The sequence below is a fragment of the Camellia sinensis genome, chromosome 13 (assembly GCF_055761805.1).
Source record: "Camellia sinensis isolate YWXY chromosome 13, ASM5576180v1, whole genome shotgun sequence".
NCBI lineage: Eukaryota > Viridiplantae > Streptophyta > Magnoliopsida > Ericales > Theaceae > Camellia > Camellia sinensis.
Window position 1 is genome coordinate 58,545,271 of NC_138973.1, and position 15,454 is coordinate 58,560,724.

At 33.6% G+C, this 15,454-nt stretch overlaps 1 protein-coding gene across 1 annotated transcript; it reads left to right on the forward strand.

The window, feature by feature from the left end:
• The first annotated feature begins 10,361 nt into the window (after positions 1 to 10,361).
• On the forward strand, positions 10,362 to 13,043 carry LOC114279700 (uncharacterized). Its single transcript, XM_082900548.1, has 3 exons — positions 10,362 to 11,034; positions 11,869 to 12,148; positions 12,581 to 13,043. Exons 1-3 carry the CDS (start codon positions 10,362 to 10,364, stop codon positions 13,041 to 13,043), a joined length of 1,416 nt encoding a protein of 471 aa, XP_082756674.1.
• The last annotated feature ends 2,411 nt before the right edge of the window (positions 13,044 to 15,454 follow it).

Here is a 15,454-nt window from a genome sequence, read left to right on the forward strand (position 1 = left end):
CTATAATTTGTTGTCAAATACTTTCGTTTGGAAATTGACTATTTTAGTTGATTTTTTAATTTTTTATGAAAGGATATGTAGAAAAGTAAAGAAAGTGATGTGATAATTTATAACAATTTTTTTAACTTTTTTGCTAAAATCTTAAATTCCTAAACAATTGATGATCAAAGAATGGTCTTGGCTTCAAAGATATGATAGGTTACAAAGGATTAGCATGATATGTCTCAATGAAGCACTACTTTTTTCATTGCAAGAATGAACTATATGGCGTTTAGTGGAAAAGTCTTACCCCCGTTTGTTTTTAGAAGTAGAATGAGGGGATTGATAGTGAGGAGATTAATAGTGAGCGGATTGTTAGTGAGGGGGATTGATAATGAGGGGATTAAGTAAAATTGTATTTGTTTTGATGATAGTTGTTAGTGTAGGAATTGTTAAATTATTTTTATATAAAATAATAAAACAAATAAAAAAATATAAAAACATTAAACATTAATGTTTTTAAAAAAATGCCCAACATGTAAAAAAAATTTAAAAAATAAAAATAAAATAAAAAAATTTCAGAAAAAAATAAAATAAATAAAATAATAATTTTTACTTAACAAAAAATATAAAAAATTAAACATTAATATTAAAAAAAAAATGCCCGACATGTAAAAAATAAATAAAAATAAAAAATTTCTAGTCCGCCGGACTATTTTTCTAATACCAAGTCCTAGAGGCCCATCTGAATCCCATCTGCAAGGCCTATCCTAAGCCCTTCGGCTTAACAGTCCCTTCCTCAAATCTGTAAACAAACAACACATTAAATGGGACTCACAGCTATCCTAATCTCAATCCCCCTCTCATACTCCAAAACAAACCGGACTGTAATATCGGCAGAGGGGAGTTGAGTTGAACGGTATAAGATTCTTTGTTCTCAAAATATTTTATTCACTATACACAATTTGAATTTTTAGTAATCCCAACCATATCAACAGTAGTTTGTTGGATCATTTGGCATGATGATGCATAGGGGGGCCATGTGAGTATGGGCATGGGCTGGAGTTGCAGGGCAAGGTGTTAGAAACTTGCAGTTTGTTGCTCTTCCTTCTTTAAAAATTAGGATAAATTATAAGAGAATTACTTCACAATTGGATAGAGAAAAAATATATATACAAACGTAGAGGGGATGCAAGTCAGCTTTTCACTTGCATCTCATCACAGATTCACCTGCACTCTTTATTTTTTTGTAATTTTTTTTTACCTCATTGTCAAGTAATTCTTTCTAAATTATATTAATCATCTCTAGGTTTTAAAAAAAAAATTGCAAGTTTGATAAGTTTGACATAATTATACCAACTTTTTAGTATAGTAAAATGGCTGAAACTAATGCAATATTTTAGCATAAGAGAAATGGTAAAATTATTTTTTTATTTACATGATTAATGAATTACTGATGAAAAAATATGTTCAATTTTATGCAAATTAAAATATTAAGAGAATTCAATATAATTATGTTAAATTTGTGAGATTTTGCCTATTTTGAGAAGTTAAAAATTAACTTTTTGACTTTTTTTTTTAAAAAAAAACATAAAAAAAAATAGAGAGATGATTTGACGTAAAAAAATTAACTTTTAACCCAGATGTCAATTCTTAAAAAATATTAGGTGCTCTTTTTAGGCCGTGGCTTCTGTCTAGTTCAGGATCGGACTGGACCGTGCTGTTGGGCCCTTGGGGGCCACCACGGGCCCCGTTTTGATAATCTGAACCGTTCAATGTGTAAAACTCGTCGAGTACTATATACTTGTAAAAAATCACGTTGATCGGATATGTGAACAAAACAGTTTTTTATCAACCGTTAATTTTTTCACCGTCTATTTTTTTTTATACAAAACTGATTTGATCACATAACTATCGTCATTCAATCAATGTGATTTTTTACTGTCATGTAATACTCGACGAGTTCTACACATTGAACGGTTCAGATTTTCAAAACGGAACTCGTGGTAAGCCCCTATGAATCCAATAGCACGGTTCAGTCCGGTCAGACTGGACAGAAGCTGGACCCCTCTTTTTATATTAATGCAATATACCATTTATTTATGAATTGACATCTCATATGGTTGATTAAAACACAAATATAAAATTAATGCACTCTACTTTTCATATCAATAGATATAATATATTTATCTACTATTCATATCAATAGATATGGGTAATGATACATCCTACTAAAAGTGGTGCTCTAAAGTACCACTAATGAGTTGGCAAGCACTTTAACCAAAAAATAAATAAAAACACAAGACACAAGCAGTGGGTCCCGTCCACTGCCACATCACTAGTGGTACTTTTAGAGCACCACTTTTAGTGGTCTCAAGCATTATTGATAAACAAATAAACACACCCACATGCACACACATCACATCATAGGTGAACTCCACCTATTTAAAGCTTCTCTAGAGCCAGGCCTAGTTCTAAGATTGTAGGGGTCAAAGTCAATAATCAATTAATAAATTTTTGAAGCTTTTCATATTTTTTTTCATTGAATGAAAAAAAACATTTAAAAATGAATATAAAAGACAAAAAATTTGTGTCAAAATCATAAAAAATACTTAGTATTACATTACAACAATTAATAAGTGTCGCTTGATCCTCGCTCTTCTTGCATTTTTAGAAGCAAATAAATCAATTATACTTGCATAATTTAGTTTTCTTACAAAATCATTTTCAATGGATAACAATATTAATTATTTTAAATGGGCCTTTCAATTTTTTAATGGATTAATTTATTTTAAGTTAGTTGGGTCTTCCTTAATTTTTTTGGATTTAAAATATACCTAATGTATTACAATAAACTACAATAAGAGGGACCTTTTTTGTGTCTATTTTCAATGGATAACAATGTTAATTTTTTTGAATAGGCCTTTTAATTTTTTAATGGATCAATTTATTTTAAGTTAATTTAGGTCTTTTTTATTTTTTTTAAACTTAAAACATACTTAATATATTATATTAAACCATAATAAAAAAGACCTCATTATTTTTAAATCTATCTTGAAAGGCCTAGGCCATAATGTTGTTGGCTAATGACCAGGACCGGCACTGTCTAGAGCTCTCTTTCTACGCCCCTCAATCATTTCTCTATATTTATTTTAGTTTGCGGGTGCTTGTTGATTTTGTTTCGGCCTCGTGAATTTGTCAATTGCCCTACCAGTACTCAATTATTGACTAGGTTTCATTTAGGGCGGGGTTGATTTTTAAATTTTTTTTGGCCTTTAGAATATTTTAATTTGGGGTTAAAAAATTTTATTTGAGATAAATTTTTTAATTTTTATGAGAAAAAAAATAAAATAATTATGATTTGAATGTGATATTTTATCTTATTAGGTTTTTAATTTGTTTTGTCTTTTTATAACTAAAATAGATATACACAAAAAAAAAAAAAAAAAACCATGCCAAACATTGCCTAACCAACCACTCTATGCTATTAAGGGCAAGTTTGGGATGTTCCAAAAAAGTCAAAAAGTCAAAAAGTTACTCAAAAAGTTAAAAAGTTAACACTATTCACCAAAAGTCAACAATTACGGCTGCACAACTCCCAATTCAAATTTTTCCCTACAAATCAATTTTTACAATTTTTTATTACACATTTTCCAATAAAAAGTCAAAAAGTTAACCCAAACATCCATATTTTCAACCTTAATTTTTTAGTCCAAAAAGACAAAAAGTGCACTTATTTAGTCTTCCCAAACTTGGCCTAATTGTTTTCCCTCTAGATTGCCTAACAATTTTTTTTTTTTAATTATTATTTTTTTTTTTAGCGGTAGAATCATCATGTGTGTATATATATAAATAATATTTTTTTTAGGTAGCACATTCTAAGAATTTATTTTTTTATATAAAAAAAATAACTTGAGCATGTATTTTTCATTTACATATAGAGTTTTTCACAAATCAAAACTTAATTTAAATTATACAAATTTTTACCTATTTTATATGGACTGTTTTGATAGATACTTCTTTTCCATATATTTTCTATTATAAATTCAGATAATCCACAAACTCAATCCATCATAAAGATAATGAACAAACCCAATACCAAATTTTATATGAACTTTATTTGAGAAATATTTGTTTTATAAACTCAATTCCAATTTTATATGAACTCTATTTGAGAAATGTTTCTTTTACAAACTCAATTTGAGTTTTACATGAAATCTAACTACAAATTCTATATGAATTATACTTTGATTGTACAAATCTTTCCTATATTGTTTTATATAATCAAAACTTATAAGAGAAAAAACCTGCACAATAATAATATTCTCGAAGAACTTCTAAAGTTTGGATTTACTGTTTGAGTTAATTTTTTAATTGCTGAACGATAAGTTCTTTTATATTTTGACATCATATTACAGATGATTAATCACCTCACATGAGATGTATTTATCGTTTGGATATTTTCATTTATTTCTTCTTTTTGGTATTATTATGAGTTTCTTTTTTGGTTAGTTGTTATTGAGTTTCTTTTATATAGTTGATATTTTATTTTAATTTAGAATGCTTATTTTACAATCTTATAATTTAATATATATCATATAAAATTATTATATGATAATCCAATTACAACATCTTTATATTTAATTTTTTCAATCAATAAATTTTACATACTTTTTATTTCTACATATTTTTATTTTCCAAATGAATATAAAAGAAAATTAAAAGTTTCGAATTAATTTTAATTTTATGTTACTAATTTTTCTTCTTATTTAATTATTAATTTTAATATCAAAAAGAGTATTTATTTTACTATCTTAAAATTTAATATACATCATATAAAATTATTATATAATAATTATACTTTTATAATACGAGATATAACTAAAATTATCAAAATATACAAAAAAATTTAATTAAAATTAATATATATCATACATATATATAAGTATTAAAGTAATACTTTTATAGAACAATAGTGCAAACAATATCAAAATAAATAATTAAATTTAAAATTATTCTTTTATAATAACCACAAAACCACACTGTACCATCAAATTTTTATTTTTTTTTTAAATAATACGTTTATTACACAGATCAAAAGTTTTTTTTTTTTTTTTAATAAATATCAAGATTATTATATTGAGTCCAACACCAAAAACTATTACAAGAAAGCATCATTAAGAAATAACAATTAAACAAAAAGGGTCAAACTTGTCTCAGGTTGAGAGGGCTCATTTTTGGGGCCTTTTTTATAATCCGAACTCTTAATATATAGAATTCGTCGAGTACTATATCCTTATAAATAATCACTTTGATCGGATATCAATAAATATTTGATTAGATCAGATTTGTATTAAAAAAATAAATGGTTGACAGAATTCAGCTCCGATCAAATAGCTATCGATATCCGATCAACGTGATTTTCACAGGAATATAGTACTCGACGAGTTTTACATACTAACAGATCGAATTATTGAAATGAGGCTCAAAAATAGGCCAATAAGCCAGACTAAACAGGTTTAATATGGATCATGAGACAAGCTGGACCCAAACAAAAACTCCCTTTATTGAGAATATATAACTATTTCAGTTGATTCCCAAAATTCATACTTATTGAGAATATATAACTATTTCAGTTGATTCCCAAAATTCATACTCATCCAATGTAACTTCCTCATAAAATTCTTATATTTTGAAATTTTATTCATATTATATGATTAGAGTGTATCTAAACAAAGAATTTGAGGACATAAAATATGGTGAGAATTTTGAGTAGCGAAGATTTCTAAATAAAATAAGCGGGTATACTGTGTCCAGTATTTAGAGAATTACAAGATTTTAAAATTGTGTTTGGATGTTGAATTTGTACATAAATTTGTGGCGAGCAAGAAAAAAGATAAATAAAATTTGTGAATAAAATAAAGTATAATATTTTTTTTACTTTATAATTTATAAATTCAAATAATTTTATTTATTCTTTACAAATTTAAAATCCAAATGTAACATAAAATTGTAATATTAATAGCCATTTCAAGTGCATGAATCTACTTGGCAGACAGAGGTGTAAAAATGACCCGAGACACATGGGCAGCCCAAAACTCGCGCCGCAATCCGAGGTGGGCTTGTTTCGGCCCGATTAGGCACAAGCTTAGCCCAGAACCTTTGGCCTTTTCATTTGAAGCCTGGCCCGGCCCGGTCGACCCACCCAGCACTCCCTCTACCCACGGTCAAATTTCAAATAAAAATCAAATAAAGGCTTGATCTTGCAACAATGGTCGAAAAAAAAAAAAGAAGAGGGGCCGATCATTTCCTTGTAGGGAAGTAGAGCTGATGCCTGCCCCTGCTAGTGCCGCCTTACCCCCTGACCTCATTGCCTTGTCATGCAGCATCACTCACATCATTGCAATTTGCAATGAATTGAAGAAAAAAAAAAATAAATGTTCTCACCTTTGCAGAGTAAAAAAAAAAAAATTAATAATAAAAATAATTTAACGATCTTATTATCGTTTAACACAACGGTCATTTTTTTATTCATTTATAAATTTACTTCAATCTTCCAAACTTTTGTAAATATTTCCCATTTTCCAAAATACATCTCAAGCAATTTTCTCTCTTAAACTTTCAATCTCTTTCAACTCTCAATTAATTTTGAATTGTCTTGTACAAGAAGAATCAGAAGAAGCTAATTTTTGTATCGTATTTGCCAATCGGTAATATTAATTAGTTTAATTAAATTTATTAGCCATTCATTTTTTTATTAATTATTTCTGAAGATATATTAATTATTATTTTTTACTCATTATTAGTACTCATTATTTAAATTAATTGTTAATTCTTATATATTATTTTACTTATATTACTATAGATTATAATATTCCAAATGTTTATGTTGATGTTGATACATATGCTACACAACATGCATATGTTGACTCTTCTTCTAATATCACTATTCTAACTGTTGGATCATCATCTAGGAGCACAATTAGTAGTGTTTGGAAACATTTTGAGAAAAATATCTATAAATAATCCTAATGGTACCATTACATTTAAAGTAAAATGTAAATATTGTACACATTTACTTAGTCCTACATCTGCCCGGGATACTAGTCATCTAAAAATGCATGCTCACAAACATTTACAAAGTCAACAATCTGATATTAGAAGTCAAATGCAATTAGGGGCTTCATCAACTGGTAATTTGCAAACATTTTCATATGATCTTATACGTGTACAAAATTCTGTAGTTGATTATATTATTAAAAAAAAAAACCAACTTTTTACTACTAGTGAATGTCTCGATTTTACTAAAACGATGCACGAAAGTTTTGCATCACAAGATCAAAGTTTTTCAAGTAATACTATTATTTTAAAGAAATATGAGAATATTAAAAGCGAATTATTTGACATCTTTAAAAAATTGAATAAAAGAGTTTGTTTAATACACGATATGTAGTCAAATAATGATTTAGAATATCAATGTATCACTGCACATTTTATTGATAATGATTGGAAATTACATAAAAAAATTATTTCATTTAAATTAGTTGAACTTCCATACACTGGTCATTTACTTGGTGTAAAAATAAGAAATGTATTATATGAGTGGATTTTGTAAAATAAAATATTTACAATTAGTTTAGATAATGCAACATATTATAATCAAACTGTAGCTAATTTAAAATTAACTTTACAATTATTTGTTGATGGTGATTTATTTTATATTCGTTGTTGTGTCCATATTTTAAAAAAATGCAGTTGTTACTATTATGTCTTTTGCTAATCGAATTTCAAAATATAGAAAAATTTGTCAACGAGAATGTATGCTATTTAAAAAATTAATTTTAGATATAGATAGTACGTGGAATTCAACATATAATATGTTAAAAAGAGCTCATAAACAAAGAAGAGCAATAGATTTATTTTTGCAACAACATCAATAGGAGGAGTACTGACGCTCACAGAACTTAGTTGGCGCCAAGTAGCCTTGTATAAAGATTTTTTTAAAATTTTTGATACTTCAATAAAATTATTTTCTTATATATATATATATATATATATTCCTATTTTACCATTTGTTTTACATATGCTAACAAAAATGTGACACCCCGAATGTTTTAAATTTAACATTACGATAATAAATAATAATAATAATAATAATAATAATAATAAAATAAGTGTATATATATATATATATATATACATGTAGTGACAATAATAATAATAAATAAATGCATAATTTAGGAGATTGAGAATTTTATGGTTAAAGAAATACGTTGTGAAATATTACACATTAAATATTTTAGTAAGTGGTAAGTGGTGATTTATAGTTGGGTAGTGAGGTTTTTAGACATGAACCTAACTTATCATTATACGTAAGTTTTAGGAGTTATCTTGAATTACCAAAGAAGGTAATAACTTTTAAATAAAAAAAAATGGTCAAATGATCAAAATAAGTCAATGGTCAAAGAAAAAAAGATAAAGTCAAACAAGATTATAAATAAAGAGATAAGGGTGGACCAGAGACTTATACGCGCCAATTTACGGAACTCTCCGTAGCTTGTTACCCAAGAATTTTTGTCCTATAAATAGAGAATATTGGTATGTTAAGGCAACGGAAAAACAATTAAATAGAGAGTAGAAAGAGGACGGCACGGGTAAGAATCTTGAGTGGTGGAAAGGAAGAATAAATGAATTAATTTAAGGTGAGTTATATTATACCTTGAGTTACCAAAAAGTATTTTACTTATGTTTTGACTTACCAAAATCTATTTTATATAATTTATGTTTTATTAATAAATTAATAAAAAGTTATGTTTTATAAAAGTTTCAGCTACGTGGTTTTATTTCTGAACCCTATTTGTTTAAAAGTGAAACCCATGGATATGTTTGTTTTACTTTTAAAGAATATTTGGCTATGACCTTATATGAAAATATGTTTTGTGAGTACCACCACGGGAATCCCATGCCTTGGGGGACTTAAAATAACCATTGGCTTAGACTCTTGTAGTACAATGAAGTTCAAGTAACTATGTTTTAGTTCCTTTTAAATAAACAATTGGTAGCCAATTATTTATTTTAATTTATTTAATTTATCCGCTTGCACTGTGACTGCAGAATTATCCGAATTATATTATTTTTATCTTGTTACGACGCCGAGCCTTTGGGTACCGGGTTTGGGTCGTGACAAAAGTGGTATCAGAGCAATGATTTTTTTTTAAAATAATAATAATAATAATAATAAATAATTAAATGAATAAAAATATATATATATATATAGTACAAGTTTTAAAATTTTATATAATTTTCACATTATTTACAATTATAAAAAAAAAAGAAAAAAAAAGGAGAACATATATGTATTAAACTTGCATTATTTTGTATTATGTGGTGTGTTTAACGCAAATAAACCATGTTATCTGTATGTCTAGGCTAAGTTTTCTTATATTGTAGGACATGGCGAACCTAATGGAGCTATTCTGGTACGAGCCCCCAGAAGCTCATCTCCTTCCGAACCAATTAGAGGGCTGGGGTGACTCAGAGAGTCTTGTCAGGCAAGCTCATCCAACACTTGACCATCTCATGGAAAGATCCGTTTATTTACAGGCTGACCCCGATGAGGACTTATTATTCTGGAGACTTAGCCGAGGTAGCACTCGTGAAAGGTACATAGGACCGACCCACGTTGTTGGTCTTGCTTCGGACCTAGAACCACCACATTTTCTAGTCGCACCTCTACCTATAGGCTTTGCAGAAAGGAGGGGACCCGCATATCCTAATAGCCATATTCGCACCACGACGCCACCTCCCCAGCACATTGCCTATATCCCAGCTGTGGACTTTACCGATGGTACATCATACCTGGAGACACCGATACGGATTACTGGACGGGAATTCTGGGGTTATGATCACGATACTCCTGTTTACATGGTTCAGGTAGTATGGAGCTGCTTCGGAGTTGAGCTTAGTGAGTGGGAGTTTGAGTCCATCATGTAAAGTGAGTTTCCGGGGTTGTTTCATAGACCAGTTCTCCGAAGCCAGTTCTCCTGGTGGCCTAATGGACCATTCTAGATGTCTGACCAGAAGACCCTTTTTGTGAGCTGACCACGAGTAGTCTAATCTTTTTGTATTAGTAGGATTAGACATTAATTTGTGACCGCCAGACTAACGCCCTATGTATGGTAACAATGATGTAAATGGTATTAATGTGGTAATATTAACATGATGGTACAATTAATATGTTATATATGAAAGTGGTGATATTAATAGCAAAACTAATACGATATATACGAATGTGGTGATAATAGAATTAATATGTTATATATGACGTTGTATCAAAATTGTCTCAATGTGATGTCACGCTTATATCATTTTGCCTTGTAGTAATGGCCAACGAAGGAAATGAAACCGGATCATCAGTCAGCGGTTCCATCCCAATGGAACAGATCATGGAAAGGGCAGTCACCAACATTTTACAGGCCTTGCAAAGCAGCATAACCAATGGGACATTAGAAAGACGAGGAGAACCGACTTCAATTAAACAATTTCAAGAGCTGAAAGCCACCACGTTTATCGGCAGTCCAAACCCACTAGTAGCAGAGGCTTGGGTCAGGGACATGGAGAAAATCTTCCGTACACTACCTTGCACAGAAAGACAGAAGGTGACTTTTGCCACCTTCACCTTCAAGGACGATACACAAGAATGGTGGCTCCTTACCCTGGAAAAGGAAGATATTATGACTTGGGCGAGATTTTTAAAAGTATTCTATGAAAAGTACTTTCAAGATTCATTACGGAAACAAAAACCGTCAGAATTCATGCATCTAAGGCAAGGAACCATGATAGTGGCCGAATATGAAAGTAAGTTCACACAGCTAGCCCGGCTCGCGACATATGTCATTCCTACCGAAGCTCGAAAAGCCAGGAAATTTGAAGCAGGGTTGGATCCTGAAATTAAGGACAGGCTGGAGGTTTTGAAACTACCAACCTATGCGGCGGTGGTAGATCGAGCATACATTGCAAAAAAAGGGATTAAAGCCTTGCGATCTGGGCAGCCAAGTTAGAGGAAACGATTTTGGGAAAGAGATAACAGAAGGTCCGGTGTCGCACCTCCTAAGAGAATAAATACGAGCACAACCAGTTCAACCGGTCCAAGCAATCAAAGCCCCGCAAACCCTAAAGGAGGCACCACTCCAGCTTGCTCTACCTGTGGACGGATTCATTGGGGACCATGCCGTCAAGATACGAGAACATGCTTTAGATGTGGCCAAGTTGGCCATTGGCTGAGGAATTGTCCAACACTCGTCCGCCCCTTTGAACCAGTCCGAAAACCCGCAGTACTTGACGGAGCGAGAAAGGACCAAAAACGCCAAGGAAGAGCTTTTGCCCTGGTGCTTGGAAACCCAGAAGTTACTGAAAATGTTGTGTTAGGTACACTCTCTGTTTGTGGTCACTTAGCCCATGTTCTCTTTGACTCTGGTTCAACTCATTCTTTTGTTACACCACATTTTGCTACCAAGTTGGCGCTAACACCCGAGCCCTTAGGATACATACTATCTGTGTCTTTTCCCTCTGGAAATTCCGCCCTTAGTACTGATGTATACAAATCTTATACTATATCCTTAAAAGGTGAAACCTTACGCGTAAACTTGATACCCCTTGGCATTAGTACCTTTGATGTAATCTTAGGAATGGATTGGTTAGCTACTAATCGTGCCTCTATCGATTGTAAAGCCAAAAAGGTATTCCTTAGGTCACCAAACCAACTCGAGCTTGTCTTCGAAGGAACTGGAGCCTCTCCCCCTCCCTGTATTATATCCTTCATAATAGCCCAACGACTGCTAAGAAATGGTTATTGTGGTTGTATCTGTTATGTGATTGATACTCAACAAGAGACCCTCACACTTGATGCGATCCCCGTAGTTCGAGAATTTTTGGATGTGTTTCCTGAAGACCTGCCTGGCACCCTAGTTGATCGAGAAATCGAGTTCACCATTGAAACCCAACCTGGTACACAACCAATCTCAAAGACCCCTTACCGCATGTCCATGGCAGAATTGAAAGAACTAAAAACTCAACTCCAAGAACTACTGAATAAAGGCTTCATCCGACCAAGTACCTCACCATGGGGAGCTCCGGTACTGTTCGTAAAGAAAAAGGATGGTACAATGAGGTTATGTATCGACTATCGAGAGCTAAATAAAGTCACCATAAAAAATCGGTACCCCCTGCCTCGAATTGACGACTTGTTTGATCAACTGCAAGGCGCCCAAGTGTTCTAAAAAATTGACTTGCGTTTTGGTTACCATCAACTAAAAGTCAAAACGGAAAGCATCGAAAAGACTGCCTTTAGAACCCGTTATGGGCACTACGAGTTCCTCGTTATGCCATTTGGTGTCACTAATGCTCCAGCGGCCTTTATGGACCTCATGAATCGAGTGTTCAAACGATATCTTGACGAGTTCGTCATTGTCTTCATTGACGACATTCTCATATACTCCAAATCGCCAGAAGATCATGAACACCACTTGCGAAAAGTTCTACAAACATTACGTAATCACAAACTTTATGCCAAGTTGAAGAAATGCGAATTCTGGATCACTAGTATACACTTCCTCGGTTACGTCATTAACAAAGATGGCATTTCAGTTGATCCCCAAAAGGTTGCAGCAATCGTGGATTGGCCACGACCTACTAACGTATCAGAAATTCGAAGCTTCTTGGGCCTAGCCGGCTTCTACCGGCGCTTTGTGCAAGACTTCTCGAAGATAGCTTCACCATTGCCCCAGCTAACTCAAAAGAATACACCCTTTGAATGGACAGACAAGCAGGAACGTTGCTTCCAAGAATTGAAGGACAGACTCGTGACGGCTCCAATACTAACGCTCCCCGCGGAAGCAGAAGGGTTTATAATTTATAGCGATGCCTCATACAATGGTTTGGGTTGCGTTCTTATGCAAAACGGGAAGGTCATTGCTTATGCCTCTTGCCAACTAAAGATTCACGAAAGGAACTATCCAACTCATGATCTAGAATTGGCGGCGGTGATCTTCGCCCTCAAAATCTGACGTCATTATCTCTACGGAGTAGCCTGCGAAATCTACATTGATCACAAAAGTCTCAAATATCTGTTTACACAGAAGGAATTGAATATGAGGCAACGACGATGGCTAGAATTTATGAAGGACTACGATATAGAGATCCATCATCATCCTAGCAAAGCTAATGTAGTAGCAGACGCACTAAGTCGAAAAACGACCAAAAGTTTGGTATGTACCCTCGTTCCCCGCAAGATCCATGGATTGCTCGCCAACATAATCGTGGAACCCGAGTTGATTGAAGAAATTAGAGCTCACCAATGTGAAGATAAACTTTTGAAGAAAAAGTACGAGGAGCAAGGAAAAACGCTTGATCCTGACTTTACAATAAGCAATGGGATGCTAAAATTTCAAAATCGAATTTGCGTACCCGACCTTCCAGAACTCAAGAAGAAGATATTAGTAGAAGCTCATAGCTCGAGGGTTGCGATCCATCCTGGCAATGCGAAGATGTATCACGATCTGCGGGAACACTTCTGGTGAACAGGAATGAAGAAAGACATAGCAAACTATGTCTCCAAATGCCTGCGTTGTCAACAAGTTAAAGCAGAGCATCAAAGACCTGCAGGTATGTTGCAGCCACTCTGTAGACGTCCCCGAACGTCCCGGGAGGGAAATCCCGTTTTGTTCATATGGGCTCACTACAGTTCGGACTCAAAAGTCACGGTTCTGTATCTAATCTCGCAGAGTACAATGCAAGACCGATGAATCATCAAAGAGTCCAAATCTGGCAAATCGTTTTGGAAAACAGATTTTTAGAAAGAAGTGCCAAACATGGACTGTTTTGCCAGATACAAAGTCGCCACCTAAATATTTTATTTTGGGAGAATTTAGGAAACCCTGGCTCGTGCCGAAGGCCACGTGTCTGTCATCACCAAAGTTGCCTCGGCTCGGGAACTTGGGTACGATTGGGGAAGATCACTTCGTGAGCACCCCTGCTCGCAAAGATCGGCCTCTACTAACCATGATATTGAGTTTTGAAAACATTATGCATTCTTATTCCGGTTATTAGCCTAGATTTACTACGTGATGCGCACAGCATACAAGTATAGACTGGATCGCCTGAATTGGAACAACACATCTCATGTTTGTTTATTTTGAAAATGCCTTGATGGTGCTACCCGCAAGTAGGTTAAGACGTGCATTTGCCACCCTCAGGTTAGCTTAGAAAACGTGATGGTTTGCCACTCTCAAGTGGTCTTAAAACTCACAGTCAATGCATTATTGCAATTCAGATAATCCAACCTTCACCCACAGGCATTCAGGCAGGTATATCACATAAGTACATAGCCTCAGGGTAAGCATGCTATCATGGCAGTCACTCACACACATGCAAGGATGCTAAAGCATAAGCACTTACCGAGTACTCCAAGCCAAAACAGAAGCTATGTTAGAAATCCATGCATGATCCTAACTACGCTGAAATACCTAATGCAACACATGCAAAAATACAACTACAATAGGCTCGGCTATTCTAAGAATGGCATATGAAATGCAACAATTGATACACGTATTCAACTTGGAATTGAAATACAATGCAGTTAGCATGATGCGCTGAGTCCGGTGCATGCAAGACAGATGAATGGATGCAAACATGCGAGCATAAGTATGCTAATTGAAACATGCCCTAATCTAACCATCATAAGTTGATAAATAAAAGGGAGAAAAACGTGGAGTTGGAAGGCATGCATCGCACACACGAACACTTATTACAATTGTGCCCTCGCTCGGAGGGTCTGAATAAATAATTACAGTCCGAATGAATAATTAAATATTACAAAACCCTAATTAATTAACAAATTAACTAGGAAAGCAATAAACTAGTATGCAAATTCATGGACCGCCTCAGCTCTATTCCGAATGATGAAAGATGCATGCATGCTCGAGTCGCATCGTCGGGAAATTCCATCGCGATGCCTCGTCTCGCCTTTGTTTGCAACTGATTTTAGAAACTTGCACAAAGCTCCAGAAGGCTGAAACTCCACCTTGGGAAGGCTGCCGACCAGGTATTGGCTTGGGAGACACCTGCCGACCACCCTTTGTGGTGGAAACCAAAAAAGGTGGTCGGCCTGCTAGAAAACCTGGTCGGCCGACCACTTTCTGCCCCTGGATCTTGGTTTTTCTGCAACAAAGGCAAGAGGGAGAGAAAGCAAGGTATTTTCAACATATGTGTGCAAGACCACTCTCCCCGTCCTTGCACAAGCTCAAGGGAGTGTAGACCTCGATCCTCGTGCCACCAATCATGCATCTCGATGCATGATGGTCGAGAAGTCAAATTGCACGACTCAATGGAATGAATGCAAATATAAACACAACAAGGCTTAGACTCCATCATGGTTAATCCGGAGTGTCGGCGATCGAGAATTGAGACACGTTTCGTC